The sequence below is a fragment of the Sceloporus occidentalis genome, unplaced genomic scaffold, assembly GCF_023333645.1.
Source record: "Sceloporus occidentalis isolate IW3139 unplaced genomic scaffold, rSceOcc1.0.p SCAF_22, whole genome shotgun sequence".
NCBI classification, from domain to species: domain Eukaryota; kingdom Metazoa; phylum Chordata; class Lepidosauria; order Squamata; family Phrynosomatidae; genus Sceloporus; species Sceloporus occidentalis.
Genome location: NW_028317002.1, coordinates 10,024,411 through 10,045,897, shown reverse-complemented (window position 1 = coordinate 10,045,897; position 21,487 = coordinate 10,024,411). Strand labels below are relative to the sequence as shown.

At 42.7% G+C, this 21,487-nt stretch overlaps 1 protein-coding gene across 1 annotated transcript; it reads left to right on the top strand.

Annotated features, from left to right (window-relative positions):
* Nucleotides 1-1,245: 1,245 nt before the first annotated feature.
* On the top strand, nt 1,246-17,041 carry LOC149300999 (serine/threonine/tyrosine-interacting-like protein 1). The gene is made up of 8 exons (XM_089484681.1): nt 1,246-1,348; nt 5,962-6,023; nt 8,817-8,919; nt 11,530-11,663; nt 13,961-14,104; nt 15,667-15,784; nt 16,349-16,461; nt 16,910-17,041. The coding sequence occupies exons 1-8, from the start codon at nt 1,246-1,248 to the stop codon at nt 17,039-17,041; spliced, it is 909 nt and encodes a 302-aa protein (XP_089340807.1).
* The last annotated feature ends 4,446 nt before the right edge of the window (nt 17,042-21,487 follow it).

Sequence of the window (21,487 nt, the reverse complement as noted above, 5' to 3'; positions counted from 1 at the left end):
GCTAAACGAAGGGGCATTAGAAGAGGTACTGTGGATTTGGGTCTTGAAGAGGGATTGCTGCTTCCAGAGATTATTTCTTCACTATTTATTCCCACCTACGCTTATTAAAAAAATCCTATCACTCATGTGTCTGCTGACTGCTGCCAAACATCTGGATTTGGACCTTCAGATTTCAGCTGCAGACCCAATTCCTTGTTAAAGACAACAGGCATCCCACTCAATGATGCATTTATGTTGGTAGCTATATTAAAAAAATAGAGCATCCATAAATGGTTTCAGCTCAATGACCAACCTATGGTTTAGTAAATCAATTCGCTAGATTTTCTGAAAAAAATAAAAATAGACTGAAACCTAGCATTTAAACTGAACCCGCAGGTATCGAATATCCTAAAATCAAAACCAATATAGCAACGGTACAGCTCCGTGGTAAATGTGGTTACCACGGGAAACGCTGTTCTAAACATTAGAGAAACACCAGCTGCCGTTACGATTAAAAACTGTCGCCAAATCTTTGTCCGCAGTTCCATCTAGGCGGCCATGTTTACGGAGACAAAAGACGTGGGCTACATGTACGATTTTTGCCCATACGAAATGTCAATGTAGACGTGCAGATTTGTCTCTGGTGTCTAGAACTCTGAAACGATGGCGCGTACAGTTCCTTGACGTCACAGATAGTTACCACGAAGGCGTCCTTGGCGACATCTCCAGGTAAGTAAGCAAGTCTGCTGCAGAGACCGGGGGCGAGAAGACTAATACAAATTCTCGCTAAAATCAGGGGTCACACAGAGTGATTTGCAAAAGACAACGGGACGTCGAGACGATGCAGAGATGCACTACGTTTTATATTTAAAAATAAAACGCTGGTCATATTTATAAATACCCTTCCTTGTAAAATGGCATCGTTTCCATAGAATACAAAAGTTAAGTGCAGGTGCACTGGGTGTTTTGATAAATCTCTACATTCACTAAGACAAACAGTTTAATTCATCGTGGTGTATTTGTTGTCTGTTGAAATGGAATTGGGATATATTTGCCCGTTGCAGATCTACAACATCATTATTTTCTTACATATCATTATTTTAAAAGCAGCCAATGTGCTAAGACTGTTGGGAATTACCTGTTTCAAAAAAAAAAGAAGAAAAAGACATACACAAACAATGGATGTGTCTATATCCAGGCTGTTTACCTTTATGAAGCACTGCATGATATTCTTTTGTTTGCATGACACATATTTCTTTCAGTAAAATGAGTGGACTAGCCTTGTGCAGTGAAACAGAATTATATAACATCTTGAATCAAGCAACAAAGATCTCACGTTTGGCTGAACCTAATTATCTCTGTCTTCTAGGTGAGTGTTTTTTCTTAACTGGTTTTTAAGTTTTGTATCCTTCATGACAACGGCTGTTTGCTTTTTTTTTTAACATTTCTGCTTTATTTGTGCTTAGCTGTAATTTTCTTCTTTTTCATTTACTGTACTCACACAAATTATATATTGGGGTGGGGGGTTTTCAGGGTTTTCAGGGATTTTTTTAGATACCATTTTTTGGTATCATAATATCATCTAATTTACTTTAAAAATAAAATATGGTGAAGATGAAAGAAAAACTTGAAGTTTTTTACTTATCTACAAAACTAATAAAACAAACTGCTACATAGATTCATATCTGTCATGAGTTTAGAAATACTTAATGTTTTTATGTTTTTTTGCACGTTATAGGACAATAAGTACAAGTAGAGTATTGTTATTTCAAAAACGTTTTTGTTTCAAATCTGGTCATCCTGCACCCATGTCCTATTTGGGAGATCTTTAAATCCTCAGTTCAATTTATCCCCATGAATTTACATCTCCTTGTATATGTCACTGCTTAACAACACCCTTATATGTGTTCAGCAATGTCACGGAGCTGGCTAGTCCGACCGACTACATCCGCTGTCTTCTGCTCCCTTAGCCTGGGACAACACACTTTCCCCGGTTCCCCAGTCACTAGCCGAGACTCAGTGTAGGGTAAAACCAAACGAAGACTCATTTATTTTAGACACACAGAGCTGGATATATCCAGCAAAACACAAATTAACATAAAACAAGATATTGGGACACAAACCGCCCCCTTAATCTGCCTCTCAGAGACAACAGGGGCAGTAACGGGATTAACAATACAATAGGGGGGAGACTGATTTATACAACATTAAACATCAAAGAATGGTGGTCACTCCCTGGTGGCAGATCCTGGCTGTCTGCCGGAGATAATCCCCTCAGCCAGTGATGAGATGATACTGCTGGGGGTAGCCACAGAAGTCTTTACAAACCCAGGGCCCATAGTCAATAGGGAGGAGGCTGGCAGTCAGGCTTCTCCAGTGGCCCCAGTGATGGAGGCTTCCGTCACAATTCTCCCCCCTTCGAATTGGACTGACATAGGACGAGACCCCAAACGGGTTGACTCCGTAGTCAGTCAGTTTATTTGGCCCATTAATGCCCTCCCAAAATTGGTGCTCCTGCTGCTGCTGGGGAGATGGGCCGGCTGCGCCATCTCCCGGGTACCGCTGGGGAGTGATGCCGCCTGCATCCCCTCCCTGGTGCTCCTGTTGCCGTTGAGGAGGGAGTTACGGTTGATCCGGTCCTGGAATTAGGTTCTGCTGCTGGGGGGGCGGGTCGGCCACTGTATCTCCCTGAACTCCTGCAGCTTTGGTAGGTGCTGGGCAGAGGCCAGCGATGCTCTGCCTGGTTGCCAGCACTTCAGCTGGGGTTAGGGAATCTTGTGGGTCGGCCTGCCGCTGGGGAGGGAGGGCCGGTTCCTCTGCTCCCGGACATGTGAGCTGCCGCTGGGAAGATGGACCGGCTGTCACATCTCTCGGTTCCTCCCACTGCCGCTGGGGAGGAAAAACAAGTTCCTCCGCTCCCGGACATGTGAGCTGCCGCTGGGGAGAAGGGCCGGCTGCCACATCTCCCTGGATCCCTGTAGTCATTACAGGTGTGGGGCAGAAGCCAGCAGCGCTCTGCCCTGTTGCCAGCTCTTCAGCTGGGACTAAGAGATCTGGGCAGACTGCCCAGCATTCTGAGGCCCCCGGTGTGGAGACCGCAGTGTTATCCACCCCTCTTGGGTTAACATCCTCAGATGTAAAATCAGTTAGATCCACAATCTCTGGATCTGGTTGTGGAACACAGTCGCACAGCTCCAGTATCGGATCTGGATTAGCTGCCCAGTATCCCTCTGACTCAGGGGTGGAGACCGCAGTCCCATCCACCCCGCCTGAGTCAACATCCTCAGGTGACCACTCAATAACATCCACAAAATCCAAACAATCCCTGGACACTGGGGCATTCTGTTGAACGCGGTCAAACAGTTTTTTATACGCCTTTTCCAGTTCCCACTCCTGCGTAATTAAAACGTCTAAATCACCTTTAAGTCCTAGCGCATCTGGGAGGTCCCACTCCCTGAAATCCCGGATGTCCTCAATCCGCCACTCCGCTGTACTGCCGAAGTCCGGATCCTCCTGAAGACTATCCCATAATAATCCCGGGCCACCAAAGTCATAGCCCTCTGGAGAACAATCTTTCGCAGTTCCCCAATATGCTTGCTCTGTATACCACTGCAGAGCCCTATAGTGATCTTCCAGCTCTACCTCCTGTTGGACCAGCTTGTCCAATTCGGATACCCATTGCTCCTGGGGTTGCTGTCCCAGGAAAGACATCCGTAGTTCCCGCTGGTCTCTAATCTTTTGTTCGGAGCTTGGAAGACACCGACCCCGGCGTATAACAGCCCTCTGCCATACTGACCGTCGAACCACTTGCCTCAGGTTCTGGTATTGTTCTGTAGGCAAAGCAGTAGTGTAGCAGGAGAGGATGACCCGCAGCAGCCCCTGGAATTCTGATACCACATCCATGTCCTTGTCAAGGCGACCGAAGTCTGCCGTCCTGTTGGTTAATCCCGGTAGAAAGGAAGTGTCCCTCAGACTAAGAAGCAATCCCACCGCTGCCACCAATGTCACGGAGCTGGCTAGTCCGACCGACTACCTCCGCTGTCTTGTGCTCCCTTAGCCTGGAACAACACACTTTCCCCGGTTCCCCAGTCACTAGCCGAGACTCAGTGTAGGGTAAAACCAAACGAAGACTCATTTATTTTAGACACACAGAGCTGGATATATCCAGCAAAACACAAATTAACATAAAACAAGATATTGGGACACAAACCGCCCCTTAATCTGCCTCTCAGAGACAACAGGGGCAGTAACGGGATTAACAATACAATAGGGGGGAGACTGATTTATACAACATTAAACATCAAAGAATGGTGGTCACTCCCTGGTGGCAGATCCTGGCTGTCTGCAGGAGATAATCCCCTCAGCCAGTGATGAGATGATATTGCTGGGGGTAGCCACAGAAGTCTTTACAAACCCAGGGCCCATAGTCAATAGGGAGGAGGCTGGGAGTCAGGCTTCTCCAGTGGCCCCAGTGATGGAGGCTTCCGTCACAAGCAACATCTCCTGAGTACAGTGATACCACCGTGTATAGGTTTGTCGAGTTTGTTGGCTAAAAGGCCACATTTGGTACATGCGCACTTTAGATTTTCACATCTGATCATCATGCCCCCACGTCCACCTATTTGGGACATCTTTGAAGCCGACCTATTCAATTTACCCCACCAAACCATATATTTTTGAAAAGCATACACCCCAGGGTACTTCAAATGGTCACATTTGAACAGTTTCCATGCACTAATTCTACCACCAGCCCTTCTGAAATTTTGATCAAAGCTTTATCTCAACAAAAAGTTAAAAAAGGTGCAAGATCACTGCCTATGCAATGATCAATGGCAAGCAAGGGGTTACTTGCCAACTAACATGCCAAGGAACATAACTGGATGGAACTGATTGGATGTTGCTGCTACAACAACACCCCCTGAGCAACGAAAGCGAACATTAATCATGACGCTCTTTCCAGGAGAAGTGTATTGCTATATTGAAAGACTCCATTTATTTCAAGTATGGCGCTGCTCTGCAGCTGGAAAGAGCGTTTAGGAAGCAATCAACAGACTTTGCACTTCCACCACAGGTAAAAAATGGGGAGAAAGAGGTGAGATGAATAGTGAGGAAGAGAAGCGATGGTAAGAAAATAGAGAAAAAAAGAGAAAGATATAGGGGAGAGATAACGAGGAGGAGAGATAAGAGAGAAAGGGGAGGTGATGAGAAAGAGGAGAGATGAGGAGAAAGGACAGAGATAAAAATAAACAAGATAGAGATGAGAGATGAGATGAGAAGAAAGGGCAGAGATAATGAAGAAGGGGGAGATAATAGGAACTGAAATGGTCTCCAATATGCACATGACAAAAATAGGGCTAGAATATCTTAGATGTGTTAGATTTTTAACACAAGACTAGTTTTTGATCTTAGACTGGCTGCATTCTTTGAAGGGCATTGTATATCATCCTATAAACCTTAGATATATCTATTAAATTTAGATGGTCTCTATGAGGTGCCAGTGGCTTTCTCAATTTCATGTATTCACAGCAGTGATCTCCTGTCAGTGCATAGTGAAGAAAGTATAGGTCCGCCAGAAAACTGTGGGTTTGGTTTGGTTTGGTTATTGGCAATCCCTAAGACTGCTAACCTCTTAGCAATTAACTGAGGATTTTATTTTGTATAATATATATAAATATTGTATTATGATTTTTTAGTATGATTAAATATACTACTTTAGAAGTATATGTTCCTTTTTTCCTCTTTTGATGATTGAACAATATGTCACTGACCCTTTAACTTTTTAAATTGTCTCTGATCTGAAGTATCAAAACAAAATATTGAGGCATTGCTTTTTGTACAAATTTCAGGGCATATATATATACATACATATATGTTGGTTTTGAATTTGTAAAATTCCAATTACCGTATATTAAATCTAAGTTATGAAGATATGCAATGTTACTATAGCCTTCTTCTGAAAGCATACAACTTTTTTCCCTTTAGATGCACGTTCTAAGAGAGAATACAATGAGGGTCACATTATAACTGCCCGAAGAGCCAAAAAGGTAAATTGAAGATCTCCGAAACACTCTAAGCCAGGGGTGTCCAAGTTTTTTCTGCTGTGGGCCACTTCATCAGAATTGTATACGTGCACGGGCCGCACTCATTTTTCACTGAGAGAAAATATGGCCTTTAATAAGATATGCAGATTAAAATAAAGTAAATGACACAAAACCTTTACTTTTCCTCTCACTGATTTCTGGGCCTAGAAAGTTTTGTGACTACAAATTCAGGATTCTGGATAAGTTAAAATGAAATAGTTCTATTTATTTTAGGGATGCACCTAAATGAAAATTCTGGACCAAAACCGAAAATTCAGGGTTCACTTAGCCAAAGCTGAAAATGACCCCCCCACATACTTTTAATAAAAGTAAGTTGCACACCAAAATTGTACAAAAAAATTATATATTATGATTGTTAACAGCAATCTCAGGCATACCCAGATTCCAGTATGTACTGGTTGGCTGGGCATTGTACCAGTAATTTTTGTCCACTTTTAGTGTGTAACCACACTTTTATTAAAAGTAACACACCACAACTGGACAAAAAAAAAATCAACAATATGACTTGGCATGATAGGAGTGTGATTGCTAACAGCAAACACACTCTTTTCATACCCAGGCAACCAGTAAATGCTGGAACCTAGGCATAATGGGACGGTGATTGCTGTTAGCAGATTGCTGTTAGCAATCACACTCCTATCATGCCAAGTCAGCCAGTACATGCTGGTACAGGGTGGCTGTAAGTGCAGACCCCATACTGCTGGCAGCATCAATACACAAGGGGGGCAGCTAGCCAGGTTTCAGCATGTACTGGCTGACTTGGCATGATAGGAGTGTGATTGCTAACAGCAAAAACACTCTTTTTTACCCCCAGGCAACCTGTAAATGCTGGAACCTAGGCATGATGGGACTGTGATTGCTGTTAGCAGATTGCTGTTAGGAATCACACTCCTATCATGCCAAGTCAGCCAGTACATGCTGGTACAGGGTGGCTGTAAGTGCAGACCCCATACTGCTGGCAGCATCAATACAGAAGGGGGGCAGCTAGCCAGGTTTCAGCATGTACTGGCTGACTTAGCATGATAGGAGTGTGATTGCTAACAGCAATCACAGTCCCATCATGCCTAGGTTCCAGCACTTACACATCCATGCTATCACACACACACTCATTCATTCATATACTCATTTATTCACACATTCATTCCCTCACATGCATACTCATTCAAACAACCTCCCCCACCCCCTTACCTACTACAGCTCTCGATGCCGCTCACAGACTTCAGCAGGGGGCGCGGCCTCCCTCGTTCTCCCCACAGAGGAAGCAGGACTGGAGCAGAGAATAGACCCTCCCACAAGTAAGCGGCAGGGCTTGTGATTATGTGATCCTGGCTGCCGATCTCACGCGGGCCGCACCTCGAGGTCACGCGGGCCGCATTTGGTCCGCGGGCCGCATTTGGCCCGCGGGCCGCATGTTGGACACCCCTGTTCTAAGCCATCAAATGTGCCTCATATGATAAAAGGAGTGTCCCCTTTAAAGTAACAATTTTGTCCCTTGCAAATGTGTGGAAGGTATCACAAGATCCCATCCTATGCACTTGCAGAATGTACCAACCCCGAGATCCATTCCACCAAATACACATGCCTTGCTTACCAGTGCACTATAATCACCACCAGCAAACTGTGTTGGTATAATAGCCACAAACACAGGGGTCAGTGCACTACAGTTCTTTGACTGCAGCTTCTCCTAAGGATTAAATGCCCTTTCTTTCTCAGCTAAAGAATACATATTAACCTGTTCAGTCCTATTAGGACGTACCAGTACGTCTTTAAAACATGTGCCAGGAAGTCAGGGCCGGCCCGACAATGGAGCCAAGTGGGGCAACCGCTCCAGGCGGCACTTTTGAAGGGGCGGCACTTTGCCGCCCCAAGCCCTTTTTTTTTTTTTAAAAAGCGAAAGAGAGAAAGGGGCGCCAAGTGGTTTTCGCTTACCAAGCTGTCAGTACCCGCTCGGCGCCCCTCTCTCTCTCATCTGCGGCGAGTCTCCCTGTTCGGTCTCGGTGCCGGCTTGTAATGCTGAGTGCCGGAAGATTTCCGGCGCTCAGCATTACAAGCCGGCACCGAGACCGAACAGGGAGACTCGCCGCAGGACTGCTGAAAGGTAAGTACAAGGGGGGGGGGGGACACGGAGGGAGAGGAAGGGTAGATAATGGGGGGGGGGCGGCAGGGACGGAGGGAGAGGAAGGGTAGATAAGGGGGGGGCGGCATTTTAAAATTCGCCCCAGGCGGCATTTTGCCTTGGGCCGGCCCTGCAGGAAGTTCATTAGAAAGTACCAGTGTGTCCAGACTTTCAGCCGCAGGACATCTATTGGCAGCCTGGACTCTTCTTCGAGCTCTGGTACATGGTCATACAATACAAAGAATGCCTGATCACGCAATTGAGCATTCCCTTCTGGTATGTGTCAGAGGTGACACCCACTGGAATTTCACTTGAAGACAGGAAAGCCCTGCTGGACTTATTGCAATCAGCAATGCAGAGCTATGGAGCCCTACTTACTGATCACTAGAAACAGTGGAAAAAAACTAAAAAGGGGGATAATAAAATAAATAAATACAAATATTTTTTTTTTTATAGTGTCCCTTAGCCTACTAGACGGAGAAAAAAATCACTACCCAAATCCCCTTAAGCCCATAGTATAAAAACATGTAATATATGGTAATATAGAAAGCATATATGTGGGGTTTTATGTAAATTAAGGATTTCTTGTTTGTAATCCATGGCATTTTTGCTCACCATAGGATGAAAACGATGAATGTTTCCTGTTACCCGAGTCTCTAGAGTTGGACTGTGTCAAGTATTGTGTGGTGTATGATGGCCATACTGATTCTTTGGATGGAGAAGGTAAGATCTTATTTTGAAACTGTGATTTAAAACCCTTGTTGTGACCTATCCATTAAGAATGATCCCATAGTCTATTCATGAAAGCAGAGTTATAACAGCTTTTCTTATAAATGGAGTACAAACAGTGACTGCAACTATAATCAATGGTTCTGTAGCCAAGATAGATGTTTTTGTTTTTTAAATAACTGTAATAGAAATTTTAAAGCTATTCATTGTGTTTATATACATAGTTGAATTAAGTTTAATAGTGAAAAGAGGCTAGGTTTCCACTTGGGTTTTTTATTGCAAAAACGCCCATAATAACGCCAATTCAGCCACACAGCGTTTTATTAGTGAAAAAACGCTGCGGCCAGATGTTAGCTGTTGTTCAATAGGAAATCGCACAATGCCATATCCACTTGGCGTTTTTCTGTTTGGCGTTTTTTCAGTCCTCTTTGGCATTTTACTGCTTTTTTGGGCTCTGTGGCAGTTTTTCAGAATCGCAGCATGTTGACACTCTGGCGTTTTTGCAAGGAAATCTTGGCGTTTTTCTCCAATAGAAGTCTTTGGGAGAGAAAAAACGCCATGAAAAAGCCATGTGGGTTTTGCCTTGGCGTTTTTTATGGCGTTTTTTTCCACAGTTACAATGCAGAGGATGGACCCAGTATCTGTGTTTCCTACGAGAAATAGGCTGGAAACAATCAGTTTCACACAAAACAAAGTTCATATTGAATTTTACACCATTTGGAACAAACATGCCATTACAAACAAACATACCCAACTGGATCCTGCGTGCCAAAAGCAACAGCAAACAATTTGCACCATCATTTGGGGCCAATCTTCCTAGAGGAGCAGACATTCGGAATAAAGCATGCCTTACAAACCTCAGAAAAGAGACAAAAGGGTCCGCCGGGGCGTTTAAGTAGAACTCTACCAAGGAAATGACATCAGGAGGGGGCAGATACTTGCCATTTATCTTAATCCCTTTTAGCTGGGTGATAATTCTAACTTGTAAAGGCTGGAAAAACTGCCTAAGGTCAAAAAAGCAATTTCCACAGAAAGGCTAAAACGCCAGAAAAAACTCCAGAAAAAAACGCCAAAACGCAGGAAAATGCAGTGGCAGTTTTCTTGGCGTTTTTCATCAAGAAAATAACGCAGGACAAAAACCCAAGTGGAAACCTAGCCATATACAGAGCCATATCCATATTGTGGTGGCAGAGAGCAGCAGAAATATGTGAGAGAAAGAGAGGTAATATAATGCTTTTTGGTATGTTATTTTAATGGAGAACCAATAGGCTAGGTTTCCACTTGTTTTTTTTTGCTAAAAACGCCCATAAAAACGCCAATAGCGCCACCTGGCGTTTTTTTAGTGAAAAAACGCTGCAGCCAGATGTTAGCTGTTCTTCAATAGGAAATCGCAGAATGCCATATCCACTTGGTGTTTTTTTGTTTGGCGTTTTTTCAGTCATCTTTGGCGTTTTTCTGCTTTTTTGGGCTCTGTGGCAGTTTTTCAAAATCGCAGCATGTTGACACTCTGGCGTTTTTTGCAAGGAAATCTTGGCGTTTTTCTCCAATAGAAGTCAATGGGAGAGAAAAAACGCCATGAAAAAGCCATGTGGGTTTTTTGCCTTGGCGTTTTTTATGGCGTTTTTTTCCACAGTTACAGTGCAGAGGATGGACCCGGTATCTGTGTGTCCTACGAGAAATAGGCTGGAAACAAACAGTTTCACACAAAACAAAGTTCATATTGAATTTTACACCATTTGGAACAAACATCCATTACAAACAAACCAACGGGATCCTGCGTGCCAAAAGCAACAGCAAACAATTTGCACCATCATTTGGGGCCAATCTTCCTAGAGGAGCAGACATTTGGAATAAAGCATGCCTTACAAACCACAGAAAAGAGACAAAAGGGTCCGCCGGGGTGTTTAAGTAGAACTCTACCAAGTAAATGACATCAGGAGGGGGCAGATACTTGCCATTTATCCTAATCCCTTTTAGCTGGGTGAAACTTCTAACTTGTAAAGGCTGGAAAAACTGCCTAAGGTCAAAAAAAGCAATTTCCACAGAAAGGCTAAAACGCCAGAAAAAACTCCAGAAAAAAACGCCAAAACGCAGGAAAATGCAGTGGCAGTTTTCTTGGCGTTTTTCATCAAGAAAAAAAACGCAGGACAAAAACCCAAGTGGAAACCTAGCCATACACTTGTTTATTAATTATATTTAATATTAAATATTATTATTATTATTATCTTGGGGAAAGGCTCACTCGGGTTGTTCCTTTATAATTCATAGTAAAATTGATGAGACAAAATGTTTTGACATGAAATGGAGAATCTCATTGATGCAGGTTGGTCACCCTAGTTTTGAATCACCTACAAGGTTTTGTAAATAAACTCATCTGACACGATAATTTAAACAAATTATGTTGTAAACTGATAACAGCTAATGCATTTATTTTTACCACCCAAAAAAATATTTTTTGGTACTTGTTTACTATGCACCCATTCTTTTATTTTAAAGTAATTATGATTTTATTTTATTAGGGACATCATACACATCTGACAGCTATAGCCAGCCATACTCATTCTTAAAAAAAATTCTTGTTTACTGTTTCTGGTTCTTTACCAGGTCCAGCTATAGAATGTGCCAAGCTCATGGCAGAAGTCTGCCGTCACCCAGTCATGGTATTAGCAGGAGGCTATGAGAATTTCTCTGCCCGTTACCACTTCTTCAGGTCTCAGAAAGTGTTTTGGATGCCTCAGGTAAAGTTAAGCACAGTATGACCAAACCACAGTGTATAAAAAATAAAGGGAAAGTTTAATGAAAGAATGCAATTAAGATAAAAAAAATAAAGCATTTACCTCCTCCTCCATGATTCGACTTTTCTTGCCACTGATTGGGCAATTAATTTGGGGGCAGTTATGCTTAATGGGGTCTTTAGTGTTAATTTAGGGGCAGCTATGCTTAATGAAGTGTTTAGGGTTAATTTGGGGGTAGTTATGCTTAATGGGGTCTTTAGTGTTAATTTAGGGGCAGTTATGCTTAATGAGGTGTTTAGGGTTAATTTGGGGGCAGTTATGCTTAATGGGGTCTTTAGTGTTAATTTAGGGTCATTTATGCTTAATGAGGTGTTTAGGGTTAATTTGGGGGCAGTTATGCTTAATGGGGTGTTTAGGGTTAATTTGGGGGCAGTTATGATTAATGGGGTGTTAAGGGTTAATTTTAGGGGCAGTCATGGTTGATGGGGTGTTAAGGGTTAATTTAATGGTGAGGGTTAATTTAATTAATTTAATAAAGTTAGCTTTAGGTGCAGTTGCAGGTAAAGGGGAATGTAAATCCTGGGGGCAGTGATTATTAATGTATTATTTATAACAGTATGGTGAATGATTAGAATGCCAATGAAGGCAGAGAGTCGTTCAAAGATCTGGATCTTACAGTGATCCGGATCACTGTAAGATTCGGATCCCTGTAAGATCCGAATCTTTGAACGACTCTCTGCCTTCATTGACATCACTGGAGGCAGGGGGGAGGATTCATAATGAAAGGGGCGGGGCCAATCGTTAGTGTGCCTGCATAGAGTTACTGGAAAACAGTAACTCCGTGCAGGCACACTGAGTGATCCGAAGATCCGGATCATGAATCGGACCATTTCAGTGAACGAATCGAAATGATCCGATTCACTTTAATCATCCGAACTTCCCATCACTACTGCCCGGGACTTAGATTAAAGCATCGGGGGTTTTTTTGTTTTTTTTTAAAACTTAAAAAAAAAACAAAAAAAACCAATGTTTTAAGTTAAGTCCCGGGCAGGCGCCCCTGCTACCATGGCGCCCTCTGCGGTCGCACACCCCTAAGGCCGGCCCTGCCCACATCGCCTCATGTGCCCAATAGGATGGGGGTAGGGTTAAAATGTACTAGATGACAACTAGGGGATTTTTTACAAAAAATATTTATTCATTTTACAAATGTAATGGTTTCATCCCACAAAACATAGGGAGGTGAGAGAAATGAGTGGGTTCCATTGTTCTTTAGAGAGCCCCCACCATCTTCCCAGTGGGTGGTGGCATAAATGGCCTTTATGCCCCTTAGGGTGTTCAAATATACTTTAAGCCATCCCATAGGATCCCATAGGTTTTTAAAATTATATTTTACTAATTCAGTACCCTCAGGTTATTAACATATTGAACACATCACTTTCCAAATGTGAAGTAGTGGAAGATGTTTTGTTTGTTTCTTTTAATAATAATAATAGTTTAGGGTTTTGGGGTTTTTTTTATGCTTACGATTTTGAGAGTTAAAGGCAAGGACATTGCAAAGTGATTGTGTATATACCGTATTTGCTCGATTATAAGACGAGGTTTTTTTCAGAGCAAATGCTCTGAAAAATACCCCTCGTCTTATAATCGGGGTCGTCTTAAAATCAGACCTCAAATAGGTCTGACTATGAGATGACTAAGATCCAGATCCCCCGCAGCTGCAGGGGACCTGGATCCTCCTGTCTCCAATTCCCCCCACCCCCCGCCCCACTTACCGGTACTTCTGAGTCCCCGGTGTGTAGCTGGGGCAGCGTGTAGATGTCTAGACGATTCGCATAGACAACTTCTGCTGCAGCAGGAAGGAGGCGTGGCTAGCAGCGGGGGTTGTCTGCGTCCATCGCGCAGACCTTCCGCGGCTGTCAGAGATCAGAGTTCCCCGCACCCTCTAAATGCCAGAGTGGCATATAGGGGTATAAGGCATTTCTGGAGGCAGAGTGGCACATAGGGGGGTCAAAAGGCATTTCTGGGGCAGATGTGCATAACGGGGGGGGCAGGTTGGAAAATAGAAGTAAATAAAACCAAAATATTTTTCTCAATCATAGCTTTTATTAAAAAAAATTAGTTTAGATGAATTAACATTTACTGGTAAAACTTTTTTCCTATAGGGTCGTCTTATATTCAGGCTTTTTTTTTTCCCCCTAAATTAATATTCAGATTTGGGGGGGTCGTCTTATAATCAGGGTCGTCTTATAATCGAGTCAATACGGTATTTTATAAAGTGTGTCTTTTCTCCTTTTTGTCAGGAAATAGATGATTTTAAACCACACCCCATAGAAATAATGCCAAGTCTGTTATACCTGGGCGATATTCGACAAGCAAGTGACCGTTACATTCTAAAGGATCTAAAGATTAAATCCCAGGTTGATGTTTCTCCTGAACCAGTAAATGTGTAAGTGCCGCTATGACTTTCTATCAGATTCATATTATACACCCTGACAAAGCATTATGAATGTCAGGCAACATAAAATATTTCCTTATTTTGGTGTTATGACCTTTCCTGTCTAAAAAAGAAGCTGGAGGTTGGGGTTTATTTACTAAAACAGTAATTGGCAGGTGAGTTTACAGGAGAGCTGCAGTTTCAACTCACCAACTTCACTATGCATTATGAACAGCCAACCCCAGGATGTGGACCTTACACACCTTACTGTTCTACACAGAAGACACTTGCCAGGTTTGGCACTTCACAATGGAAAGGCAGTGAATTATAACCACAGCACCATTACAAACTCACCTGCAAAACTCCCACTTTTGTGATATAAGCCCAAACGGCTACTGTATACTATATACTGTATGGATGATATATACAATAAGCCATAACATACCAACCAATGACCCTGACAGGTGAATTGAATAACACTGTTGTTATCATGCACCTGTCAGCGGGTGGGATATATTAAGCAGCAAGTCAACATTTAGTCCTCAAAGTTAATGTGTTAGAAGCAGGCGAAGGCTGGCCCATGTGGTCAAATCCAACAGATGAGCTACTGTAGCTCAAATTGCTGAAAAGGTTAATGCAGGTTCTGATAGAAAGGTGTCAGAACACTCAGTGCATCGCAGTTTGTTGCGTATGAGGCTGCGTACCCGCTGACCCCTGTCCACTGCCAAAAGTGTCTACAATGGACACGTGAGCATAAGAACTGGACCACGGAGCAATGGAAGAATGTGGCCTGCTCTGATGAATCTCGTTTCTTTTACATCATGTGGATGGCCGGGTGCGTATGCGGCACTTACCTGGAGAACACATGGCACCGGGATGCATCCATGGAGGCCCCACCTCGCAATGTACAGGACTTCTAATGTCTTGTTGCCAGATACCACAGAACACCTTCAGAGGTCTAGTGGAGTCCATGTCTTGATGGGTCAGGGCTGTTCTGGCAGCAAAAGGGGGGCCTACACAATATTATGCAGGTGGTCATAATGTTATGGCTGATCGGTATATACATGTTCACAACCTGTGAAATACATTATAACGTTTATGCTTTGGAATAATTGTAGGTCGGTTGCAGTGTCACATTATTAAAACCTAACCCTTACAAGAGCAAAATGGACTGAATTGCATAATGAGGACCATGCTATAAAAGTGGATAAACCACCTCAGGCTGTCAGAAACAGAGATGTATTAATAGGCCATTTGGTATAACACATCTAGAATTTTGTATTAAGTTCTGGAGTCTACATCCATTAAAAAAACATAAATCATTTTCAAAGATGGACTGTAAAAGTGGTTTATGCTATAGATAAAACAATTGTGGACATTTGTTATTGCCTTCTTTCCATTTTGGTTATACTATGTATGAGAGAGGTGGAGAAAAACAATGATGCTGAAAGGGTCGCTTAGCTTTTATCTGAAATCATACACTCTACATTTCAATGTGAAAATGAAAAGATTAATATATTTAGCAAAGTTATGACACATTCTGGTTTCCCTAGTGCTGTGAGTGCTAGTGAGAAATTGATATATTTTTTTTCTAGTTCTCTAGAAAATGTCCACATTCTGCATATTCCAGTCACAGACACAGCCAATTCAAACCTCCTCCAGTCTTTCCCAAGTGTGTGCAAATTTATAGGTAAGACAACTTCTTCCTGCAGAGACTGTCTGGCATCAGCTATCACCTGAAGATCTAGTAAAAGAACTAGAGAGAGCAGTTGTCCAAAGCTTCTACTAGGGGGTGCACCCAGGGCCGCCCCAAGACATAATGCCGCCTGGGGGAAGTTTAAAATGCCGCCCCCCCCATTATCTACCCTTCCACTGCCGCCCCCCCCATTATCTACCCTTCCTCTCCCGCCCCCCCCATTATCTACCATCCCCCCCATTACCTACCCTTACTCTCCATCCCTCCCTATTATCTACCCTATCCCCCCCCCTTTGTACTTACCTTTCAGCAGTCCTGCGGTGAGTCTCCCTGCAAGGTCTTGGTGCGGGCTTCAAATGCTGAGCGCCGGAAATGACGTCATCTTCCGACGCTCAGTATTACAAGCCGGCACCGAGGCCGAGCTAGAGGGCTTGCAGAGGGGCGCCAAGCGGGGACTGACAACTTGGTAAGCGAAAACCACTATATAACCAATATATATTTCTAGAAGAGCAGCCACAAATCACTGTGTGTTATCTTTTGTTTTGCTATCTTTTTTAGATGCCCACATGGGTCCAAATTGTGCCGTTCTGGTGTTCTCTAAGTTGGGGATCAGTTGTAGCAGTGCTGTGGTGATAGCATATCTCATGCATTGCAAAAAGTGCTCCTTGAAGGTAACGTTTTCCTGTTTTGTGCTAAACAGAAACATGCTGTGCCCTTTCTCACTGTCTTGCTAATGGAGCAAAAGTGTATACTGTATTTAACAACCCAAATGCATGCCAAGAGTCCTGTCCAAGTTCACAGCAGTGTAGAAGGTCCACAGTAAGAACACAGAAACATCGATACAGCTAGGAAATTATATTTTAAACACCCCTCGTAGTGATCTCAGTATTGTAATTTTAATTGCATTGATGAGCACTGTAACAAAAATATGGGTAGTATGCTTTTGGGTGGCCCCAATCACAGAGGGAATTCGATTTTTCTGCTCACTGATAATCAAGCAGCTATTATTTCTTGTTAGGGTGCAATATAAATATGTGCTTTAACTGTATTTAAACAAGTCACATTTACCATGGTCTGCCATCAAATAGTTGACATGGTTTTGTTGGTTCTTTTTTTCAGGAGGCCTGGGCACATGTCCTGAAATGCAAAACCAACATGAGGCCAAACAGAGGCTTTGTGGAACAACTGCTGGAGTGGGAAAAAACTATTCTAGGACAGGCAGTGACAGACATATCAGACCCGAAATTTTGATCTTTGATGTTCTAGCTAGATCAGTATGTATCACTACAACGTTTAATGAAGATAGCTTTCTCTGTTACTGGAGATATTGGGAATAATGGGTGACCCCGCGACACATTGGACACAAGCTCATTCTTAAGTCAATAGCAAGTAGCAAAAATAAATCAATAACCACACAGAACATAAAGCGCTGATAATGTGCTTACTTTGATTTACTTTGTTGATATAAAGTGATTGACTTGAGCTGCTCATACTGTTTTTTGTCATCTTATGAAGATATGTGTTTCTATGGCAGGAAAATGCAAGCGAACCCAGTGGTGGATCTCCAGATGTTGGTCAATTACAACATGATTTTCAGACTAATGCTCACGGGACGCATAGTTTATTAACAGGAAGAGATTTTTTAGGTACCTCTGTGCCGATAGATTCAATGCAACCATGCTTGGTGTAAAAAATATATATTAAAATAATTATTTATAAGGACCTCAGTAATGTCACCATGATGTTGTCTTGTTACATAGGGTCTACAAAGACCCCATGAGGATCTCCCGTCACGTTGCACTTCTCTCTATTAATAATAAACAGCAGGCCAAAAAATCCCATTTGAACCCAAAAATATTTTAAAATAAAAAAAATAGTTAATTGTACAAGGGAAAATTTTTGCTGGTTATTATTGTACTTGGGGATGGTTGCTGGGATTAGAATGGGTGTTTTTGAGCAGTGTCAGTGCATGTTTGCAAATGTAAGAAGTTTAACTGGAAAAACACAGGAAATGGAGTTGTAGCTGTAAACGAAACATGGTGGGTCGGTACTCATGACTCGTCATGTCATTTTTGAGATTTTAGGAGTTGTAGGACAAATAAAAGAGGCGGTGGTGTCTTCTTAGTATAAAACTAGCCTTAAGGGATGCTATTTTTGACGGGAGTAGTGAAACCGTGAAATCCTTGGGGTGGAAATTGTCAGTAGAGGTAGAATGATAAAGCTTGAACGAATAGGGCAGGCTGACATGAGGTTGTGGGGACGAGTTAGGGTTAATGCATTGTGTGACTGGATAGGTTAGACAGGTCATGTAAAGGTCAGGTTAGCTGTTATATAAAAAAAAAAAAAAAATAGGTTATATAACTTTAAATTCTTCTGCGCTTGCGCTAGCGCTTTGCCGCTCTTTTGTGAGTGGCTCGTGCTACCCTGGGGTGCCCGCGCGGGTGCCTCGCGCTGCGCTAAAGGGCGGGAATTGCACCTATAAATAGGTGCGTTATGAGGAGCTTTGTCACTTACCTGGCGATCCGCTGAGCGATTACTGCACTGACCATAGAGTCTGGTGAGCGGTAGCGAAGCGGTGAGCCGAAGAATCAACATGGAAGAGTTGATGAAAATGCTGCAGGAGCGGGTCTCGGAGCGTGGAGGAGAAGAGTGGCTTCGGAGATGTCTTCAATCTTCTTCGGTCTCCGACGAACTGCTTCAACTTGACCCTGGCGGCGCTGAAGAGGAAGTGCCGGAGGAGGAGTTGAATATTGAAATTATGCCGGGGAACATCCCGCAAGATGGCGCTGTATCGCGGGATGTCAGGAGTTCTGGCAGATCTCGGGACAGGGTCAGGGTTACGTCTGATAGACGTGACAGACCCTCTACAAGTGCCCCAGACGTTGCTCAGAAGAAGAAAAGGCCCGCTTCTCGGGTGAAGTTATCTGCTAAGCGGCTGAAGAGCTTGCAGGATCCGGGAGAAGGCTGCAGCAAGTGGCTGCATAACCAGGACAGGCGTCCATCTCTGGCTGTCCCGGTTGCTGAGGAACAGGTTGCAGTTCAGAGGAATATTGAAGTTGAAGGCAGAGCTGGGGATCATAGGGGTGAGTTTACTGGTGTTTCAATGAGTAATCTTAACGATGCAGTTTCTGCTTTAGTGAATGTTTTAAAGAACATTCAAGGTCATAGTCCAGCTCAGGCTTGGTTGAAAGATAATGCTGGTTTTAAAGCTAATTTGGTGAATGAATCCTGTATGAAGGAAGTTATGTCCTGTGAAGTATCACCGCTTGGGTTTCATTTAAGCAAAGTGGTGAAAGAGAAAATTTGGAATGACGAATATGTCGATATTTTATCACTTTTGCCTGCGTCTAAAGAATTTCTTATGAAAAATGACAAAGATGAGGAACGGCGTAGGCCGGTAGTACGTTCTTTTAATAACTGGTTGCAATCATTTTGCATATTTTCTAGTGTTTATTGTGAAAAACATAAGGAAAGTAGCGCTGGTCTGTTTCAACATTTAGATGCTGTTTTAGAAGCGTATAAAAATTTTGGTGGACTCGCTTGGTTTTACTATGATGAGACTTTTAGGCAGAAAATGTCGGTGCACAAGAACTTGAAATGGGGAATGAAGGATGTGGGTTCGTGGGTGAGCATTATGTTGCCCCAGAAGAATGTTAATTTCAGAATGGGAGGTAATGTGCAGCAGCAGAATAGACAGAAGGGGTTTTGCTGGGCATTCAATGAGAACCAGTGCAGGTGGCCCAATACCTGTAAATTTAAGCACGAATGTTCGGTATGTGCTGGGAATCACCCGGCATTTCGGTGTTTTCGGAAGAATTTGCACAATACAGGAAAGGAGGTTCCAAAAGGCGGTGACGCCGGTGAGGCTACTAAATCTGCTCCCCTTTTTAGGCAGATACCCAAATCAGCGGATGGCTGATTTGATTTATGAAGGTTTTAAGGATGGTTTTAAAATTCCTATTTATAATCAGACAGGTCTGGTTTGGGTTGAGAATTTGCGATCGGTTATGGATAAGGAAGAGGTGGTTAGAGCTAAAATTAAGAAAGAGTTGAGTTTGGGAAGGATAGAAGGGCCTTTCACTGTACCTCCTTTTTCTTGTTTTCGTTTGTCCCCATTAGGTTTGGTGCCTAAAAAGGAGACGGGGGCTTATAGGCTCATTCATCATTTATCCTTTCCTAAGGGTAATTCCTTAAACGATGAGATTGTAAAGGAGGAGTATTCGGTGCATTATGCATCTTTTGATGATGCGCTTAAATGGGTTCGCGCGATGGGGAACGGTACTCTGCTTGCAAAAGTTGATATTGAGGCGGCGTTTCGTTTGCTGCCAATTCACCCAGATTGCTTTTGTTCTTTAGGCTTTCAATTTGATAAGATGTTTTATTTTGACAAATGCTTGCCTATGGGCTGCGCAGTTTCTTGTTTTTATTTTGAGGCGTTTTCTACTTTTTTGGAATGGGTTATAAAGGATGTTTCTGGTTTTGAATCCATAGTTCATTATTTGGATGATTTTTTATTTATTGGTAGGGCTGGGACTTCTGATTGTTTATCTATGTTGGAATCATTTTTGCAGTTAGCAAGCTGTTTTGGTGTTCCGTTGGCTAGTGAGAAAACAGTTTTTCCAACATGTGAGCTTCAGTTTTTAGGGATAGTGATAGACACGAATGAAATGTGTTTTCGGTTACCGGTTGATAAGATTGTTAAAATGAGGTTATTTATTAAAAAGGTTTTAGGTAGTGATAAGTTGAGAGTTAAGGAATTTCAATCTTTATTAGGTATGTTTAATTTTGCGGCGAGAGTTATGCCAATGGGTAGAGTTTTCTCTAGGCATATAGCAAGAGCTATTTCGGGTAAGAAACAGCCGCATCATCGGGTTAGGGTAACTAGACAGATTAAAGAAGATTTAAGAATTTGGGATTTGTTTTTAAGTGATTTTAATGGTTCAACTATTTGGCAAGAAGAATTTGTGACTAGTAATGATATGGAGTTGTTTACGGATGCTGCTGGTTCAACGGGTTTTGGGATATTCTGGAAAGGTAAATGGGCAGTGGCTGAGTGGCCTGCTTCATGGGTTTCGGCGGGATGGTTAAAAAATATGGTCCTGTTGGAACTATTTCCAGTAGTGGTTGCTTTTGAGCTATGGTCTAAGGATTGGGCGAATAAAAGAATTTTGCTTAATTGCGACAATATGGGGGTGGTTTGGGTTATCAACACGTTACACGCTAAATCTATACCTGTGATTAATTTATTGCGAAGATTGGTGTATTTATGTTTAAAATGCAATATTTGGCTTAAAGCTAAACATATCCCGGGTTGTAAGAATGTTCTGGCTGACGCGCTGTCTCGTTTCAATTTCAAGATTTTCAGATCTTTGGCTCCGCAGGCGGACAAGGAAGGGATGATAATTCCTGCATACGTATGGGATTTGACTTCACCCAACTGAGGGAGCTTTTGGCAAAGTCGGTATCCAAGAATACATGGAATGGTTATTACAAGGCCTGGAAGGCTTGGTCTTTGTTTGTGCAGAATGGAAATTGGGATATTTTTGAAAACAGTATTGATGGAGCGTTAGCTTTTGTAGTAAGCTTGATTAATAAAGGAATGGCTAGATCTAGTATAGATATGCATTTAGCTGGGGTAACTTTCTTTTTTAAATTGGCGGGTAAGCAATATGCCTTTAAGGATTTTTTGGTTAAACA